The sequence below is a fragment of the Protopterus annectens genome, chromosome 3.part0, assembly GCF_019279795.1.
Source record: "Protopterus annectens isolate FY-2018-M chromosome 3.part0, PAN1.0, whole genome shotgun sequence".
NCBI classification, from domain to species: Eukaryota; Metazoa; Chordata; order Ceratodontiformes; family Protopteridae; genus Protopterus; species Protopterus annectens.
In genome coordinates this window covers 1,642,769,363-1,642,790,945 of record NC_056731.1, presented here as the reverse complement: position 1 = coordinate 1,642,790,945, position 21,583 = coordinate 1,642,769,363, and the positions used below count along the sequence as shown (strand labels likewise).

The 21,583-nt window shown below is 39.9% G+C and overlaps 1 protein-coding gene across 3 annotated transcripts in view; it reads right to left on the bottom strand.

Moving 5' to 3' along the window:
- Positions 1-9,240: 9,240 nt before the first annotated feature.
- Positions 9,241-21,583, bottom strand: part of CTHRC1 (collagen triple helix repeat containing 1) — a 256,385-nt gene continuing 244,042 nt past the window's right edge. For all 3 annotated transcript variants that reach the window (XM_044065679.1, XM_044065677.1, XM_044065678.1), the window contains exon 4: positions 9,241-9,689. In XM_044065679.1, the coding sequence (XP_043921614.1) occupies positions 9,547-9,689 (143 nt within the window). In that variant the 3' untranslated portion in view covers positions 9,241-9,546. The remainder of the gene's footprint in view (positions 9,690-21,583) is intronic.

Genomic DNA, 21,583 nt, shown 5'->3' with positions numbered 1-21,583 from the left:
TTCTAGATTCTTTAGTCCTGCTGAGGTAAAATCGTAATTGTCTGTGAATGTCCAGCAAATGTAAACAATATTCACCTTTGCTGGAAAAACTGGGGAAGAAAACAGGCAAATCAATAGTCTGATTAATATTGGATTCTGAGACCACCTTAGGGAGAAAGGAAGGGTTGGTTCTTAGTGAAACTCTATCCTTATGAAAAAACAGATATGGGCGGGTTTGAACATTAACACTTGAATTTCAGAAACACTTCTGGCAGAAGCAATTGCTATTAGAAAAAGAGTTTTCCATGACAGAAATTTTAAGTGGCAAGCCACTTCTGGTTCAAAGGGAGGGAGCACCAAAGATTGTAAGACCAAAATCAGATCTAAACTGAGGTTTTAATCATAAGACCACTTTACGGAACACTTTACATAAGTGGTGGGAAATTAACGAATGGTCCTCGAAGCCATTGTGGAAGTTAGAAATGGCCGCTAATTGAACGTTGATTGTGGAAGCAGAAGCTCCTTGATCAAAAAGGGTAAGTAAAAATTCCAAAACTTTCTCAACTGGTGCTGAGAAGAGATTGAGGTCATTATCACAGGCCCAAATTGAAAATCTCTTCCATTTGCTAAGGAAGAGTTTCCTGGTGGATGGTCTAGGGGAAGTCAGTAGAATTTTTTGAACAGGGAAAGGTAAGCTATTCTGTCTGGTGACTAATGGAACTGGAGGAACCAAGCTGTAAGCTTGAGATTCTAAAGGTTGGGATGCACCAGTCCCTGCGGGTGAGATAGCAGGTCTGGCACTGGGTCCAGAATCCATGGACAGTGAATTAAGTGAGGTCATAGGAAGGGGAGCCAGACTTGTTGGGGCCAGAAGGGTGTAATGAGGATCACTTTGCTTCTCAACCTGTGAACTTTCTTCAAAAAAGAGGTGAATTAGAGGGAAGGGGGGAACATAGAGAAGACCTGAGAGCCAATCAAGAAGGAGATCATCTCTTAGGAACTCCCCCTGAGGGGGAATTAGGGCAAAGTAGCTGCTGCATTTGTTGTTCATTGGTGATGCAAAGAGGTCACAGCAAGACTGGCTGAAGCGATGAAAAATCTCCTTTGTCAATCTGGGATTGAGAGACTACTTGTGAGGCAGGAGAATGCATCTGCTCAGTTTGTCTGCTATCATGCTAGAGCTCCCTGGGATGTGTTATTAGAAAGCAGTTGGAGGATATCACCCATTGCCACACTCTGTGTGCTTCCTGACACAGGGGATAAGACTTGGTTCCACCCTGCTTGTTGATGTACCATACCACCAACATGTTGTCTGATTGAATTGCAATTTTTCCTAGAGGGATGACAGATTGAAAGGCTTGCAATGCTAAGAGTACTGCCCTCAATTCCAGGACATTGTTATGTAGGTTGGCCTCTAGCGGGGACTAAGTGCCTTGGGCTGTTCTTCCCAGATAATGTCCCCCCACCCCATCTGGGAGGCGTCCATGGTCACAATCGTCTTGGGTTGGGGGAGGAATGAAGGCCCGACCCAAAAGAGTTTCCTCAGATTACATCCACCAGGATAAGTCCCTCTTGCAGTGACTGGTGATAAGAATTGGGTACATCATTGGATGCATTAGGATGAACCATTGGGAAGCCAAGAGCCATTGAAGTAGCCTTATGTGAAATCTTGCTAGAGGAACCAAGGTAATGGTCTCTGCCATGGACCCTAAAGTTTGGGGGACTAGAAAAGCATGACATTTGTCTCTGGAATGAATGGCTTGTACTTGGGATTTTATCTTCTGCAGTCTGTAAAGAGCAAGGGAAGCTACATGAGAGATTGTATTCAGATGGGCTTCTATGAATTCTAGGTTGTGAGTGAGAGTTAGTTGAGATTTTTCTTGATTTGGTGTAATACCCAGATGAGTGAACAGGTGCAGAATGAAGTTTGAGGCTTGCAGCAGTAGATGCCTGGTGGGAGTGGTGATGAGTCAGTTGTCTAGATAAGGAAACACCCAGAATCCGTGCAGTCTCAAGTGAGCTGTAACTGCCTCCATGCACTTGGTGAACACCCTGGGGGCTGTGGTGAGACCAAAGGACAGCACTCTGAAATGGAAATGACTGGCTCCTAGCCAAAAGCAGAGAAACCTTCTGGAGTATTTGCCCATTTTTATGTGGTAATACGCATCTTGAAGGTCTATAGAATATGGAATTGTTTTCCTGTAGAAAAGGAAGTATAGACTGAACCATGACCATCTGGAATTTTGTTTGCTGAACAAACTTGTTCAGAAGGTTGAGATCCAAAATTGGTCTCAAATCCCCTGTCTTTTTTAGCACCAAAAAGAACCTGGATCCTATCTGGTCTGGTGGGACTTATAGGATGACTCTTTTTTTCTAGCAGCTTTTGAATCTCTAAAGCTGCTTGGTCCCTCTGCTTGGGTGGCACATCGGGGAATTTTATTTGTGATGTTGGGAAAAGATTTAAGGGGATATGGTAACCTCTGGTAATAATCTTCTACACCCAAGTATCAAGTTATTTGTCACCAGGCTGTTGAGTGCAGTGAAAGTCTTCCTTGCCTGCTTCCAGAGGAAAGCAATTGGGCCTCTTTTCAGGACCACTGATGGGTTGTCCAGAAAAAGACTCTCTGGAACCCTGATTTTGCAGGCCACCTCATCAGCGGGGGTGACATCTTCCATTAGAGCTCCCCCCTCTAACCTGAGGGGAGCCACCGCCATGTGCATCCTGAAAAGGCAAGGGACCTTTTGATCCACATCTTTCCGCTCTTCTGATTTCTACAGTAGGACTGTTGGGAGGTAGAAAAATATATGCCCACTGCAGATAGGGACTTTCCAACCTTCTCGCACCTGGCTAGGTTTCTTTGACTTTGGGACCAAACAAAGATAATCCGTCAAAGGGAGCTTTGATGAAGGAAGACTTAAATGGCTCCACAAACTCACAAAAGCACATTCAGGTGTGATGCCTTATGGCAACGCCTGAACCCGCTGCCCTAGTCGTCCCTTTGGCTGCATGTGCAATGAGCATCATGGATGAGTTAGAAATAGACTTCAGGGTGGCTAGCTGAGAGGCATCTTTATCCTGTACCTCTTCAGGCATAGCTCCTGTGAGGGTATCTGACAATTTCTTGATCAGAGCCCTCTGGAGCCTAGTGAAATGTGCCATAAAATTCAAAGACCTTAGGGCGAAGGTCATTGAAGCATACACCTACTTTCTAAATCTGTCCATTGTCCTGGACTCTCGGTTAGGGGGATGAACAGTGGGACTCTCATTGGCAAGTTCCTATTTGGTGGCTGCCACCACCATCGCATCTACTACTAAGCTGTTGGGCCAATGCTGGTTGTCTACAGGGGCTGACAAAATTTTGTCTGGTCTTCAGGGAATCAGCTCTATGGAATCAGGAGCCTTCCATGCCCGTTCAGCGATCAATTTAATAAGACTGTCAGCAGGAGGGATCACCCAAGAAGTAGATGAGTGAGCACCAAAAGCTTTCAAGTATACAGTTTCCTTAGAGGTCGGGTCTTTGGGCTGCCAATTAACCCTCTGTTTGAGGATCTCCAGGATAACTCAGAAGGAGATGTCTTCCAGGGGTGACCAGGGGAACCCTCACCATCATCGAAGTCTGTGTCTTCGGTGACAGATTCTTCCAGGGAATCTAAGTGCTTCCTCCTGCATGTCTTCTTTCAGGGTGGCTCCTCAGTGGGGATCTCTGAGAAGGACTCTAAAGAAGAAGGGCCTTGTACAGGGGTAGCTTGCAACATTGGTGCTCACTGCCTGGACATGGAGGATGATGGCAGCTCTGGGCAAGGAGAAGGCTGGGAATATAACTCCAACAAAGAAGGAGCCAACTGAGAGGCTGCAGAGATCAAGACCCTCTCCAAAACCTGGAAGGCAGGCCCTCCAAAGAGGGATGGGAGCCCATAACTGAGAAAGACAACCTCGGAAGAGAGGTCACACTCTTCTCTGAGAGACCCACCTCCAAAGCAGGAGCTGAGAAACAGCCCACAGCTGCCAAAGTTCCCAGAGTTAAGGACACCCCTGAATAAAAAGTCAGGGCTGATCTGAAACCCACGGACCCGACAGTGGAGCTACTATCCTGGGGGTCTGCCGGTTCTGAAGGAATTGAAGAAGTCAGGGCAGATCCTGGCACCAAAGGCAGAGGGGCTGTCAGTTCCAGAGCTGCTGGGACTGAGGGATCGAAGTAGGAAGCTCTAAGCCATTGAAGGAGGTTAGAGGAGGAAGATTTGGTAGAGTCCTGGGAGACAATGCCCCAACTCCAGAAGGAAGAGCGGTCTTGGAGGAAACAGAAAGACCCCTAGCCACTAGGAGCTGATCCATCAACCTCATGACGTCCACTTCAGTGAGACTTCAGCAGGGATGGAGAGATAATCCAGAGGGGGATTCTGGCCTTTCCAAAAAAGGACTGGGAAGCTGCCCCATGAAGGGATCAATAGTAGGTGAATGTCTTATCCTGGGTAAGTATATAATTTCCGATTTCAGCACCAAGGGGGTTGGTAATGTCTACTGCAGTGCAATAGGTGAGGTCAGCACCGACCAGGAAACTAAAGAGGTCAGTGCCGAGATTGGTGGTGCCATAGTAGTAATTGGTGCCAAGGAGGTTGTTTGTTCTGACTGTCTTGGAACCTTAACCTTCAGTTCTGTAGATGTGGCGGGAATGGAAGGTTTATGCTTTTTTGCCAATGGTGTCAAAGGAGAAGTTGGCACCGAGTGACTTTTCTTCATACCATGGTCAGATTTAGATGGAGATGGAGCAGTCTTGGACAAGGCTTCTTTAAAAGAAGATTTAAGTAAGCCTTTCAATTATTTAGTTTTATGCCCAACCAAGGCCCTGTTACTGAAGGTCTGGCAGACAGAACCACTCTTGGTCCAAATGAGCGGCACCTAGACAATTAACACATGGAGTGCCCATCCAGATTGGGCATCTTCTGTCTGCAATCCTGGCACTATTTAAACCCTGTAGTGCCTTTTGGTTTATAAGCCATGTTGACAAACAGAAGGACAGGAGTCAACTGGTGGGAACACTCTCACACAAGCACACAAAAAAGGACAGGAGGGAAAAACCTACCAACTATGGTAGAAAGAAATACCAAGGATTGGTAAAGAGAAATAAAATACCAACTATGGTAAGAGAAAGAGCTACCTGATGAGGTAGAGAAGGAAAAGAAGGGGGGCTAACAATGATGGTAGAGAGAATACTGTAAGGTATGGGGAAAAAGCACTCATTCCACCAGAAAAGGCAGGTATAGACTAACGTGTCAGAAATATAAATATAAAGAATAGAAAGGAGATGAGAAAAACTTTCAAAAATAAAGATATTTTACTTAACTGTGAGAGGAATGACTGCAAGGAGAGCAGCAAACAAGATCTGAGGTAATATGGAGAGGGGTGTTGTGGGTAAAGTCTTTGCTCGAGAGTTTTTGCCTGGCACGAGCTGTATAACTGCTGAGTGGTTCTGAGGATCAGAACTGAGTACCCAAAGGTCAAGGATGAATGAAGACTGACATCAGATGATGCTGTCAACCTCACTGTATCCCCCCTAACTACCTAACTCTCCCCCATCTTTTCACCCTGCTGAACTTATTATTGCCAACTGCAAATTAAATATCCATAAAACCATAACTATAGTCACTATCTACATGCATCCTAGAGATAAGATACCCCTATTAGAACAGATTCTCTTTTGGCTATCTAACTTAATGAAACCATTTTACTAGGAGATGTCAACATCAGCTGGCAAACCCTCACCTCCAACTCCTCTACCAACAGCATAAAGTTATATGGATACACCCAACTTATGTCCTCTACAACTTTTCATAGACAATCCACCAATACCAGTTCCATCCTTGACTGCTCATCCTAACCTTTATCACCACCCAGAATCCCTACCCGACTCCATAAGCAACCACTCCCCAGTACAACTGCTAAGATTCTCCCTCCATCTCTCCAGACCGCACAAAATCATGGAATGTCGTAGACTTACTCATTTCAACCCTTCAACATTTAACAATAATCTCTCCTCTACTGAATGGTCATTCCTTTCATTCCTACCTCTAAATGAGGCTGTTTTACAATCTAACTCCATCTTTCTCAACACTCTAAACTCCCTTGCTCCTCCCAGAACTATAAGAGTCAAATTTCTATGCTTTCCGTGGCTCACCTACACAATTCATTCAGTTGTTCATAACAGAGATTCTGCCTATCAACTTTGGTGTAAAATTAATTCCCACTCTGACTACCAAAAATACAGGGAACTCCATAAACTATCTAAAAAACACATCAATATTGACAAAAAGAACTTCTACCACTCATCCCTATCCACTGAACCCAGAAACCCTAGAAAATTCTGAAATACTCTGAACCAAATTCTTCACCCTGGCAATCTTCCACACCCAACCCTTGCCTAATAACACCCCCTCCAAGAAACTGCTTCTATTTTCAATTCCTACTTCATAGATACCATCAGAAAACTTATGCAGATCTCTAACCAAACCAACCCCTTACCTCTCACTACCCCCTACTACAACATCTATTCTCATTAAAGCCAGTCCCCACTAGCTACATTAAAAATCTCCTTCTCAACCTTAAAACATGCTCCCCATCTGCAGACAACCTGCTATCTTTCTTCTTCAAGGTATCTGCAAACTGCATAGCATTTTCTATCTCAGTTGTCATAAATCACTCAATTAGGGAATCCATAGTTACTACTCTCTGGAAAAAATTCTATACCATTCCCATCCACAAAGGTGGAAACTCTGTTGAGCTTTCTAATTATCGACCTATCGCCATAGTCTCTCCCCTCTCAAAAATTCTTGAACACTGTATCTACAAACAACTTATGGCCTACCTTACTCATAAAAACCTGTTCACCCGAACCCAGCATGGCTTTCTTCCCCTCCACAGCACTACTACTGCTCTAATCTCCTTCACTAACACCATCTGCCATGCAAGAGATAAAACAAACTTGTATCATGTCTCTTTCTCGATCTTTCCAACGCCTTTGACACTGTCTCTCAGCCTATTCTACTCTCCAAACTTTCTCAACTTAACCTCTCTTCAGCTACTATTTCCTGGTTTAATAACTACCTCACTGACAGACAACAACTTGTCAGATGGCTCTCAGCTCTCTCCCCCTTTCTCCATATCAAAATGGGAGTCCCACAAGGCTCAATTTTAGGCCCCTTTCTTTAACATCTTCACTAACCAACTTTACACACCCTCTCTTCAGTCATCCCTCATACAGTATGCAGATCACTCTACTACCATCTCCTTTGCTGACAACCTCTCTGACCTTCTGTCTGTGAGACAAGAATCTTTCAACCTTAAAGAATCTTGGCTCACCTACAATCAACTTACACTCAACCCCAAAAAGACAAAACTTCTGCTCTTCCTGCCTAAATCCCTCTCCCACCTTAAATACTCCTTTACCATCTCTTCCCTCAACAACACAGTTATCAAACCAGATACCCACACTAAGCTCCCAGGGGTAATCATAGTTGTCCAACTTAAATTTGACCTTCATGTACTTCACAGTAAAAAGAAAACTCACCAAAAGCTTGGACTTGTTTACAGAAATAAACGGTTCCTCACAGCTGACTCCAGCATCTCACTTGCCCAAACTTAACTCCTCCCTAACCTCTTCTACAGCTCTCAAATCCTCACATACTTAAAGTCCTCACTACTCTCCAAACTCAAAACCACCTATAATAAAGTTGCTCGATTTGCCACCAATCTTCCTTCCAAAACCCACCATTGCCATGCCCTTAGAACACTCAACTGGCTGGAGTTTCCTCACCAACTCTTGCTTACCCAACTTTTCATTATCCACTCTATCCTTAACAATCCCTCATCCTGTCCTAACATCTCCTCACTGGTCTCCCTTTATACTCCCCTTGACGTCTACAAAGCTCTGACCAATGTTGTCTCTTACAGGTACATAAACCTAAAAAAACTATTGGCCAGAATCTGTATAGTTACTTCCCCACTCTATCATGGAACAAGCTTCCCGTGACACTCAGAAGTATCACCGCGGTCCAAGAGTTTAAGAAAGCTCTCAAAAACCACCTTTCCAGCACTTGGATCTGTCACTGTAATCATCCTACCTGAATCCCCTTCCCTGCTCCCCCTTACCTTACTTTCTTTACCTCTCTTAGCTCCGCCTCAGCCCTCCCAACTAACTCTTCTTCATTACAGTTAACCCATCTTATTTACATCATACTCTCCTACTTCTATCTATCCTCCTACACTACTCTGTACTCGTAGCCTACTGCCTGCATCCTCTTCATAACCTTGTCTCTCAAAAGTACATTCTACAGCTCTGGTAACCATAATTCTAACTGCTTTTATTTGGCTCAGTTGTCTACTGATGACAGTACACAAAATTTACTACTTGATTCTTGCTAGTACGTGATCTCAATTACTAAAGCATCTATACTTGTTTTGCAAATGTCTACATAACTGTTACTCCCTACTTGTAATAGGCATTGCATAATCTTACTGAACTCTATTTTAATACTTGTCGTATAATTTTGTTGTGTGTTGTATAATTTGTTTTTAATTTTTGTAATGTGGAGCTTTTCTCCCTGGGCCTTTACTGAAAAAGGGCAGTAGCTCAGACAGGCTATATCGGTCAACAAATGTCAAATAAATAAATAATGTTTAAAGTGATTTTGCCTACAGTTTTCAGATGCATCTTTTAACAAAATGTACTTGTCCAATGTACTGTCACAGGGTTAGATTTTGTCAACTTGTAGTGGATCCCTGGGGATCTCATGGGATAAATTACAGACCACTGTTGGAGAGAGAAGTCTTGTCTACCCTTCTCATATCGCTAGAAATGTGACCCTCACCTACAAAAGTGGTTTGGAAAATGGATGGATGGATGGATTAGTGGATGACACGGATGAACAGATGAAATAACATTAAGTGCCACAGCATCCTTTTGTAACTTATTGGGAATCATGGGTAGGATAAAAGTAAATGCATTCCTTGGATTAAGGGAAGAATCCAAACTCAGCTATTGATGAGTGACATCAAAGTGCAATTAGAGAACAATTACTTTGATGTTGATGGTATTAAGAGGTCATCACATCTGATCTGGGTACCAAGTTCAGCAGTGATACAGTGACACATTTGTGTATTTAGTAATAATAACCAAGAAAGCTACAAACATTAGGGCTTGATTTATCAAGTACATTTTTGTATATTTAGATGAAATTCCAATTAATAAAATACAAAAGCACCACGTCTGTAGAGAAATGTCAAAGCTGCATTTATTTTGATACAAATAAAAAAAACAGTGTATTAAAAGACCAGTGAAAAATATAAAAGTATCTTATTAAAGTAAAAGAGCAGTCAGAAGAACATTGGGTACCAGCCATCAGTATAAAAAAACAGAAGCCCTTATGACTGCTAATAGAAATTAAAGACCAGCTCAGTCAATTTCTACTCTGGTATTACAGATGTTTTAATTTTTCAAACCCACTTATTTGGTTTTGGATGTTTATTTTTTTATACTGCTTGTTTTTGACAGTGTTGCAGATGTTACAGTGTTTCTACTTTGGCAGTTCTTCAATGATGACTCTTGAGACTGAGTTCCATCCTGTTGAGGCATCTCCTCGTGGGTAATCAGGGCAAAGGCCAACCCATACAGCCACATCGACCAGCCCGGCAGTGATGCCCTCACACAGTCCTTCCACTGTTAATGAAAAACAAAAGGCTAGTAATGAAGCAGTAGTTGTATTCATTTACATTTCAGACAAAGTTGTACTAAGATTTGGTATTTTTAATATCTGTCAACAACTGTTAGACTGGTAGTGCCAGAACAATCTTAATATTTTTGTTTAAAATTGTTTCCATTCTATGTCAAATGGGAAGTTTAATGAAGTATTCATTGAAATGGAGACAGTTACCTTTATTTAAAGCTCTAAGTTAGTGGTGCACATTACATAGGAAAAAGTCTATTATCATGATATGGTCTGATATTCATAAACAGTGGTGAGCAGTGGAACAACTGGAACACAGTATACCTGCATGCCAAGGCCCTGAATGATTCATAAAGAGTAATATACAATGGAGGACGAAGTAACCTACCTAAACCACAGAGGCCACCAAAATCTATTTCAAGGAACAAATAACCTCAGCAACCTCAGGAACATGCATCACTGGCAGCACCCACCATAAAACATACATCTATGAATCATACAGACTCTAAGAGCCCATAAGGCAAACCACCAAACATACCAATATCCTCATCACAGGTGACTCCATAGTGAGACACACTGATGCACCACTCACTAGGCTATGCAAAGAGAGGTCCATGGTCAGTTACATATCTGCGGCCAGGATTCACCACATTACATAATCACTCAATTCCCTGCACAACAAGTGCACACATAACCACAGCCATTGTAGGTGTAAATGTAAATGACTTGAGCTGTACCTCCTAAACTATATGACGACAGACATGATGGCGCTCTTGGGATATGTGTCTAAGGCAGGTATGAACTTAGCCTTGAGCAGTATTCTACCCTCTTAAAGAATGATGCTGCAGTACGATCAAAAGATAATTGATTTCAACAACTGGCTTAGATTCTGGTGTCATGGAGGTACAGCATATATCTGCTTGGGATGAGAAGGTAGATGAACCAAACTGCTGTGCCAGGGATGGCCTGTACGGCTCTCCCCAAGGCTTCCTTATGTTGGGAAAAACCTTGTCCACCCCATTGTTCCTTTTTTTGGCAAAGTCAGTCTTCTAAAACTTTCAGCTTAACTAAATAGGATCAGGACAACATTAAGGTATTGCTGCTCAGTTCTATGAACCTTAACAACAAAAAACACACTGTACAAGTGCTACTTACTCTGCAAACTATAGCTAGATAAATACATCATTAATGACACCTGGTTCAAGACCAGTGAAAGCACTCCATCAATGGATGGTTTAAATGTCTATCACTCATACAGGCTCAACACATTAAAAATAGGCACTAAAGAAGAACAGAAGGTGTCTCGATATTCTTTAAAAAAAAAAAAAATCAGCTCTAGACTCATTAGACAAGGCATTGAATTGGAACTCCTCTGTGTCCAAATCACTACAAGCAAAACTCTTTTATAACATCTTGGTTAACTACAGAACCCCACCCCGTGGCCCATACCTTCTATTTAACCAGTATGGTATCCCTATGTATTAAGTCAAACACCATTCTATGAGATTTCAACTATCCTACCATTAACTGAGAAAATTGTACATCCTTAAGCATGTATGCATAGACAAATCTGGACTTCATAATTACAAACTCCCTGGATCAGTTAATCCACACTACAACCAGGGGAAATAAAATACTGGAATTAGTCCTTATCACTATGGAACAGCTCTACTCCTTGCCAATTATAACTTCCTCCTTAATCAAACTGGACCACAAATCTGTCATACTCACCGTAAGACTGAAGCCAGAAGCATCATCCAATACCTCTGTATTCAGAGACTATGCAGAAGCTAATCTTCTAAACCTGAGTGATGACCTGGCTAAATTCTAAAGCCCCTTCAACCATGATGATCGCACAGCTTATGAAAAATTCTTTACTGCCAAGTTCTACGCACATGTAAATAGATGCACAGATCCATCTGCCCCTCTTAGAAATAAATACAATGCAAAATTTAAAAAAATGAACCCCTGTACTGGAACCATGATATAAACAGTTTTTATTAAAAAAAACAAACAAACAAAAAAACATTGCATGCAATAATAAATTTAACTCTCAAGAAGCCGAAAGGGTCTTGCTAACCTAAACAAGGAACTCTGAATTTGTACCAAATAAACCACAGCCAGATATGAGGTAAAAATAGCCACCCAGGTGAAAGATAACTACAAGGCCTTCTTTAACTATGTTAGACCTAAAGCCCAGCACTGTGCAGAACTAATAGTAAATCATAACACATACTCAGACCCAGAGGACATTGCCACTCTACTGGCGAATAAATATAGCTCCAAGTACACCCCCTCTCCCCTCCAATATTCTCAGATCAGTTACCTACATCTAATACCCTTTCATCAAATTTCCCAAGAACAAATTCTCAAAGCACTTTCTAAGTCTAATAATAGTACATTTATGGGGTCAGATAACATAGCTAACTTGAAACATGAATTTTTTAGACCCCTGCTGTGGTTATTCAACATTAGCCTTAACAGGCTTTGTACTGGATGAATGGAGGAGAGTAGTAGTCATTCTCTTGGACAAAGGTGGGGGTACAACAGACAGGAGTAATTATAAACCTATAAGCCTGACCAATCTCATCTGCAAAGATATGGAAAAGATCATTATGGAATTAATAAAGAGGGATACAGATAACATACAAACTCAAAACCAAGATTGGATTCATCAAGGGCAGATCCTGCCAAATTAATCTGGTTGACTTCTTTGAAAAAGTCACTGAGGCAATGAACAAGGACAAGTCAGTGCACACTGTTTATCTGGATTTTGCAAAGGAGTTCTAAACCATCCCATACTTGGAGATCATTGATAAATTTTCCCTGCTAAATGTTTACCCCTGTGTAATTCACTGAATAGCAAATTGGCTTACACATACAACACAGGATGTAAGGTTGAGTGGCTCTACCTCCTCCAAAAGGCCAGCCACTAGTGGACTGCCCCAGGGTTCAGTCCTTGGGCCAATTCTGCTTGGCATTTATTTCTTAGAGGTCAAACCTTATGTTAAGGGATTGTGGCCGGCCAAGTTTGTAGATGACTGCAAATTGGGTACCATCATAAACTCCGAAGAGGACACCATAATCCTACAAGAGGATCTGTGCCAAACAAATAATTGGTGCCAAAACCAAGGACTGAAACTAAATGTGAAGAAATGTATAACATGGCTCCCTTTGTAACTATCAACTTGACAACACCTCCCTGATTACTGATCCCATAGTTAGAGAGCTGGGAACCAATGTAAACAATGAACTATCCTTTGATCACCATGTACCCAATATTATAAGGAGGTCCTTTGTCATTGCACAGCTTACACTGAAGGCATGGCATCCAGATCCAGGGGATATAGTTAATCTTCTGTGCTCAGCATTTATTAGGCCGACTGTTGAGTACAATGCCAGTTTTGGTTTGTATCTTTCCAAACACTTGTCACAGCTGGAATGACCATAACACTTCCTCACTAAAAATTTCAAGGGCCTAAACCATACTGTGCAGACAGTCTCAAAGCCTCACCTCCCTTCTCAGTATCATACAGGCTACCAAGACATCTGTTTCACATACAAAGCCCCAACAGATCTTGTTCTGTTAGACTTATTACACATTTGGAAATCCAACAGTATCAGAAAAACCTTCTCAAGGAGCCTTAGTCTCCTTTGCAAGATCAACAAAACATGCTGGGGGGATAGGTTTGTATCACAAAGAATCCCACTTCTGTGGAACTGGCTTTCCCTCCACATAAAGCAGAGTACTTCTCTTACTCTATTTAAATGTAACTTGGATGAATGCATCGGTAACTGCATATCCACACTTGCTTGAGCTCCAATGGCCATCATGGACAAGGGAAACATGTTAATAACCAACATATCCCTGTGCAGCCTGTCTTTGGAGATTCATATTTCAAAATATAAGGGATAACATTTACCAGGGAATGCATGGCTAGGCTTCTTAAGATCCTCAGGTTGTCAATATCCTACTAAGTACCTATGAACCTATAACTTTATGTATAAGCTTTGTACTCCATACATGGAATGCAAATGTCTAAGCCACGGTGGTACAGCAGTAGCATTGTTCCCTCACAGCAAGATGTTCTCCTGTTCGATTCTCGGCTGGAGTGCCTTCTGTGTGGAGTCTGCATGTCCTCCCCGCGGTTGAGTGGCCTCCGAAAGACATGCATGAATGAGTGTGCCTTTGCTGAAGGTTGGGTGTTGGGCTGGCAACTTGGCACCATAAAAATCTACTGCCAATCATTAGCAGACCAGAGTTCTGCTGTGGCGAACCCTAAATGGGAAAAGCTGAAAAGACAAACAACATGGAATGCAAACTACTCCCTTCTAGATGTTTTGTGATTCAATAAGACAGCACCCCAGGAGTACTCATTAGTTCTAACAGGGTAACCTATGGGGCAGTGACCATGTACCTCACAATGTTGCTGCACTTGTCAGTGCAGGGATAACTCTCTCTACTACTATGTTATTTATCATGCAATGCTGAGCAGCACAGATAGACCTGTTGCTAAACTCAAAAAAATAAAAAATAAACTCCAGCACCTCTGTAGCATGGCATATAAATCCCTGCTAGCAACAGAGTTCCCTATGGTACAAGCAAACCTGTACACACAGAACCTTGTCTCCCCCACTCCCATGCACACACACATGGGAGCTTGTGCAGCATCGGATCCCCTCCTTATCATAGCATGATAATGAAACCTAGTGTGTCATCATGCCTCCACACACACACACACAAACACACACATACACACAGTGATGATGGTGAGCTTGTGCAGCATCAGATCCCCTCCTTATCATAGCATGATAATGCAACCTAGTCTGTCATCATGCCTGATGACTGTGGTATCTTTATCACTCACAGTCAAGCAGAATGGCAGACTGCAGTACAATGATTTTATTTATTTTTTTTTTTTTTAGCCTTTGTTGACCCGGTTAGTCCCACTTGGCTAGTAGCATCTTTTCTGTAGAGACCAGAGGTGGTATTTATACTACTAGTGGAAATCTGTCTAGGGCATCAGAGAACTTCCCCCTACTGTTTTGATAGGTGCTGTGAGATCTTTTACATCCACCTGAGCTACAACCAACTCAAGCAGATGGCCCTTTGGTTTAACGTTGTGTTCGAATGATATAAGAACATGCTATGGTACAGTATGCCTTACAAAACAGCTTCATGTAATCACTTGGTAAGGCTTAATGTTCCAAGTAAAAACTCGACCAAGAACATTGAACCACAGTTTAATGAAACGACCAGCAAAGGTAATATAAACAACAAAGCTTTCGGGCTTCTTCAGTGCAATAAAACATAAAAATCACAATTCACTTAAATACCTATTAAGTCACATGACCACAACCCAATCATGTGACTAAATTACATTCATTAGTATTGCATTTGTTTCTTCACCAATATTGGTTTTAAACTTATAGCAGCATTCAGTCCTGGATACTTACTGCAGCTAACCTAAGTATCCATTCATATTCCTTCAGATCCACATCATTACATATATTACCCCTCTAACATTTTTTATAGCTATATCCATTACTCTATATTAAAATCATGGCTTGAGCCCATGTCCATTTTATGTTTAGCCAATGCATTAGTAAGTATATCTCTATGCATATCTAACCGTTGTTCTATAATTCAATAATTTAGTCTCCATGTGGATTTCCCCACATAGAAGGCATGACATTGAATACAGGTAGCAAGGTATGCTATATTTTCAGTACTGCATGTTGCATACAAATTAAGTGTATATTTCTGTTTAGTGATGGGATGAAAAAAAATATTTTCTGTTATAATGGATAAACAACAAACACAATTATGACTTGGGAATGTACCTTTTTTCTTTGGGCTTATCCCTTTATTAGACTTTTGGACCATCTCTTTATATCATAATCTCTGCTTTAAACTCTTACCATTCCTATATGCAAACATTGGTTCCTCACCAATAACTTTCTCTATACCTGGCATAGCCTGTATTATATGTCAATTTCTCATTATTATTTCCTTTACCCCTGGAGTTCTTCTATTAAACTTCATAATATATCTAAATCTATCCTGTTTATTATATGTTCTATTGGTGCTATCCAGGTCAGCATTACTCCTTTCAAAGTACGGTCTTGCATCATCTTTCCTATTATTTATTACTTGTTGCTTCATTTCTTCCAGAAAACTTTGACTATACCCCCTTTTTTTAAATCTTCTATCATTTCTCCCATCTCGTTAGTACAGGCTCGTTCTTCAGTATTAGTGTACTTACCCTTAACATTTGACTTTTCACCACCCAATTAAAAACGTGTGGGGCGTGCATACTGTGTCTATGCACATACCGATTTGGTTGCACACTTTTTTTATATATGGTGGTGCTTAAGTCCTGTCCTATTCTCATAATTCTTACGTCCAAAAAATCTATTCTTTCTTTCGAGTAATTCATTTTAAATCTTAAAAAAGTAGTCGAAGAATTGAGGTAGTCAAAAAAAGATTTCAATTGTTCTTCCTCTCCCTACCATATAAAATACACATCATCCACAAAACGGGCATAAAATAATAATTTGTCACAAAAAGAATTGTTCATATTATAGACAAAATATTTCTCCCATAGACTAAGTACTAAATTGGCATAGCAATTCGCTATAGAAGTACCCATTGCCACACCTGATATTTGTAAATAGGGTCTATATTAGAACACCGAGCTTTCAAAATTTCAAGTGTTCTAATATTAATCAAAAATTTAAAACAGCGAACATACAGAACAATGAATTTTTTACTAGGGAAAAAAATCGCTGTTCCAAAACACATACACACAACACAAGCGCACCAAATAAACAGCAATCCACACACATACACCTAAATTCTTGCACCTAACCCTACACTAAACTATACATACACCACTAACTATCCACTTACCTTAACCCAAACCCTAACCCTAAGTTCCGTCACTATCGCACAGTCACCTCACCCGTGCCCTAACCCTAACTCACCTACCCCGCCCTAACCCTCACGTCCACACAATCGCACACTTACCTGAACCTGACCCATAACTTTCCACCACAGCGCTGAAAATACCAAAGCAACAGAAACGGACAACCAAATTCTTTCCCTAGGAAAAAATTTGGTTTACTGTTTCTTCGATATTTTCAGCGTTCACTGAAAATGGGTCGATATTAGAACACTCAAAATTTTGAAAATGTTCGGTGTTCTAATATAGACTCTTGTAAATATACTTGATCTCTATTTGTTAGGACAACCTTTAATAACTGACAGAAAGTCTCAATTTCTTTCCCAGAATACTCAGTTTCAGATCTTAGGAAGGACCTAATTGAGTCTAGGCCATAAACATTTGGTATTACTGTGAATAATGATGCAACATCTAACGTAACCATATAATAATCTACTTCTTTTACATCCTTAATACTGTCATAATTTCATCAAAAAGTCTGAGTGTCCTTAATATAGTTTTTTGTTTTTAACATTAGTTCACCTAAAACTGACTGAAGATAGAGAGAAATAGGCTCTGTTATCCAGCCTTTTCCGGAAATGATTGGTCTCATTGGTGGGTTGTTCAAAGACTTGTGGACCTTACGTAGCCCATAAGGTAAAGGAACTCTTGTTTCAGTTGTCCAAGTTTACCAACAGACAGAAAATTGTGAGTTATTATCATTTTATTGACAATTTGTTTTTTATTTGGAGAGGCACACAAACTGAGCTCTTACAGTTCATTGAAGACATGAACAATAGCACCTCTTTTTTGCATTTTACTGGTAGCTGGGACAATTGTAAGATATGTTTCTTAGATTTAGAAGTTATTAAAGAGGAAGGTAAAGATTTTTTTGGGTCCTGCATCAGTTATAAGAATGTGGCAAGCAATGGTCTTTTGAGTTACTCTAGTATGCATCCCCACTTATGTGAAATATAAAATTATAAAGGGGCATTTAGTAAGGCTTAAGAGACTTACAAGTGATGAAGCACAGTTAGATTTGTTAATGCAGGAATTGCATTCTAGATTTAAAAACAGAGGGTACCCTTCTAAAATAGTCCAAGACATTATTAGTACAAGTGAAAGGGAGGGGCTTAGTGGAAACACACAAAACAAGAAGGATTGGGTAACGTCCATGTTGTTAACATTTACATTAGACAGTAAAGAAATTAAAAACATAGTGTCCAACAACTGGAGAATATTAGTTTCAAATAGTGATCTTCAGATGGTAGTAGGAGAAGCCCCCATGTTTGTTAACACAAGAGGAAGGAATTTCAAAGAAATGTTAGAAAGTGGACAAAGAAAAAAGCCTCAAGGCAACATAGGTACTTTTAAATGTAAAAGTTGCAATGTTTGTAAATACATTTCAGAGGAAGCAGATTTTAACGTTGCAACTCAGAGCAAGATGTGCATGTTCCAGGCATTTTTAATTGTAAATCTACATTTGTGGTATACATGGCAAAATGCTCCACTTGTTCTTCATTCTATATTGGGAAAACCAAGAGGCAACTTAAAAACCGAATGTATGAACACTATTATGCCATCAAAAAGAAAAATTTAGATAATGCTCTTTACAAGCACACCTTAAACTGTGTGAGTAGCAATAACAGTGTTGTTTCTTTTTACAGTTACAGATCATGTTCTATTGGGCTTTAATGGAGACAGAGATGGGGAACTAGATTTTAGAGAGTTTAAATGGCAGGTTTTATTAGATGCATGCAGGGCGCCAGGGTTTAACAATGGTGTCAACTATAAAGCTGTGTTGAAAAGAAAAGCTTATTATAACAAATGTAAATAGTTTATATGTTTGTAAGAAATGTATGCTTTATTTAAAATGCATTTTTATTTAAACATATTTTAAACAGTTTTTATATTAAGTTTAAGTAAAATGAGATTTGATTGGTGTGATGTGTATTGATGATGGTAAAAAATTAGACAGATTTTTAACACTTTGTTCTGAAGAAGGCCTAATTCTTGGGCTGAAAGCACTAAACCAGTGGATTAAAGTTCATTTTGTGTGATATAGTGCTCCATCATCACTTGTGGTTTTCTTTTTATTTAAAGTTGACCGTACTGACTTCCAACATGGCCACACACTGATCAATAACTTAATTTCAGCTCTCCCAGTGTGAAAAATTGACCTTACATCACCCGATCTAATTTTATAACTCAAAATCATGTTTTTTGAGAAATCTTTCACCCCACAAGTATTTTTATTTATGTCACCAAGGCATCTAATCAAAGGGGGAAACATCATTCTTTTGTTTACAATTTCATTTCTTGTGTCCAAGTTTAACTCATCAGGGATTGCATCTATCCTTAAACATTTTACTTAAAGTTTCCAATTCAAGGATATTGTTAGACACAAGAAGAGACAGTTGAACCATTTGTCCCTTTAAAATATTTTTCATTTGACAAAAAGGGTGACAGCTATTGTAATATAACATACTATTTGAACAAACACCTTTAGCAACATCCTTAAGCATAGTAACATCCAGGAAATTGATTATATCAGGGTTATCTTCCCAGACAAAATGGAGATATGTAGTAGATGTATTAATATAATTTAAGAACTGATAAAGCTGTAAGAATTTTAAGTTGTTAGAATGACTAGGGGTTCATTTTTGATAGTTCATTTAGTAGACAGTAATGATTACTTAAATAATATATTTTATATGTATTGTTTTAACACAATCTGTATAAAGATGGATGATATTTTTAGGGCATGTTCAATGAGTGACTGTTATGATTGGATGTAGGTGGACATGTGATCTGCCTATGAAGTTTTTTTAATGGGGTAACCTGGTTGCATTAATTTATTCTAAGGAAGGTCCATGAATTATTTGTTGGAACAAAAGTGCTTAATAAAACAACCTCAACTTTGATAGTTGCAAACATTTTATTTTTTATGTAGCAAGCCACATATTACATCTGTAACAAGGGATTAGGAGAGGACCTTTTTTGGTCTTCAATTTGTAGAGTACATTATTTTTCAATTTAGAGTTGAGGGAGAGCCAGATCAGGTAACTGCAAGGGTAACATAATACTTATATATGTAGTATCTCCTATATTATGTTTTTTTCTTCTATCTGTTTATTCACCTCATCTTTTATCATAGGTATCATATGTCATTCTTTTATTATGAGGAATATAAACATATCTTTTTTAACCTTTCTTCTTTTACCATGATTTTTCACATCTTAAATGTTTTTATGCATATCCATGAGCTTCTTTCAGATTTTCTTTTCTTTTCTACAGTCATTTGCAATTATTTTCTCTACTTGTTCTCCTGTTGAAGCAAAACTATCCCTTACATATTACATATGCAAAAATAAATTATTGGATTCACTGTATTCGGGCCTCTATTCTGCTTTGTGTACAGTAGGCGTCTTTTCTAGTCAGTTTAATCTGTGATTCTGAATATGAAAAATACTAACAAATGCATTTTATTATGTACAATGAAGAAACATGAACAATATTATAATTGTCATAGGTCAACATATATATATATACACTTGTGCCTTGAAAAGCAATAGAGATCAGCGGACTTATTTTTAAAAAAGTTAAGTGAAAAAAAAAAATAAAAATAAAAAAAAAAATGAAACATGTTACACAATCCACATACAAGTTCTTTCTTATTTTGGTATGTTATTGATCCTTGGTCCTATATCGGCGTTGTAAAGTCTAGTTTCAAATGTATTTTTTGAAGGGAAAAACTCACACAGGCCAGGCTATATATAAACAAAGTGTGCAGCTGTACAAATGCAATTTACACACTTTGTTAAGTAAGCCAGCTGTCTTTACCATGATTTAAGGCATGTACCCCACTACTGTCACCTTGTGTACAAAGAAAAACCATTGTCTAGGAATACAGCATTTTAGTGCTATACAGCATAACAGGACCGCTACATAGTAAAGAATATTATGCCTTAGTATGCATCTGTTACATTATTTACTGTATTTCATTGCCATGCCACACAGATGTTCATAAAAATCATTCATTGGGTATAATGAATGCTAGAGCTAGGGATCATCACCATATTATGGTAATGAAGAGATCTGTGCTGTGAAAAAAAACATTGACTGGAGCTCAGGTGCATGACTGTCTAGAAGGGAACATGTATGGATGCAGTAGTAGGCCTGCAGGTTTACCTGTACCACAGGGAATGCCATGGATGGTAGCAGCTCAGCTCCATTAGATAAACAATACTTTAGCAGTGAAGGAGAACTGGTGAAATCACCAATAGTATACCATCTGCAGGTATACAGTTGTAATCCTGCAAGTTACCATAACGTGACCAGTCCATATGCAGTGGCTATACAATAGGGTATAGGTTCATAGGTGTGTACTAGGCTAATGGCCCTGGAGCCTTTACAAGCCTAGCCCATAGGATTACCCTGGCATTGTGCCACCCGACCTTAGTTCCCAGTGCCTCTGTCGAGTAAAGCTGCTGGAGTGATCCCTGAGGTGAATTTTCTATTTCCTATCCACTCATCAAGATTTCTCTTGAAGAGGGCCAGTGAAGTGCTTTGTTTGACATGTATGGGAAGTCTATTCCATAGGATGGGCAGTCTCTGGGTTATGAACCTGTCCCTCCAGCACATTCTGTTGATTGTGGTAATGAGGTTGAGGTCTCTGGAGCGTGTGGTGCAGAGGGATTGGGATTTCTTTAGGTGTAGCATTAACAGAGCTTTTTGTAAGTCAAGCAGAGATCACCTCTAAGTAGGTGATATGAGACAGAGAATAGTTGAAGTTTTTTTGAGTCTGTCCATATAGGACAAGCGTTTAAGGCCTAGAATCCTCTTTGTGAGGTACTTTTGTGGCCTCTCCAGTTGTTGCAGGTATCTAGTGAGGTACATGCCAAATGGGGCATTGTACTCAATGATTGGCCTAATGAGGGAAG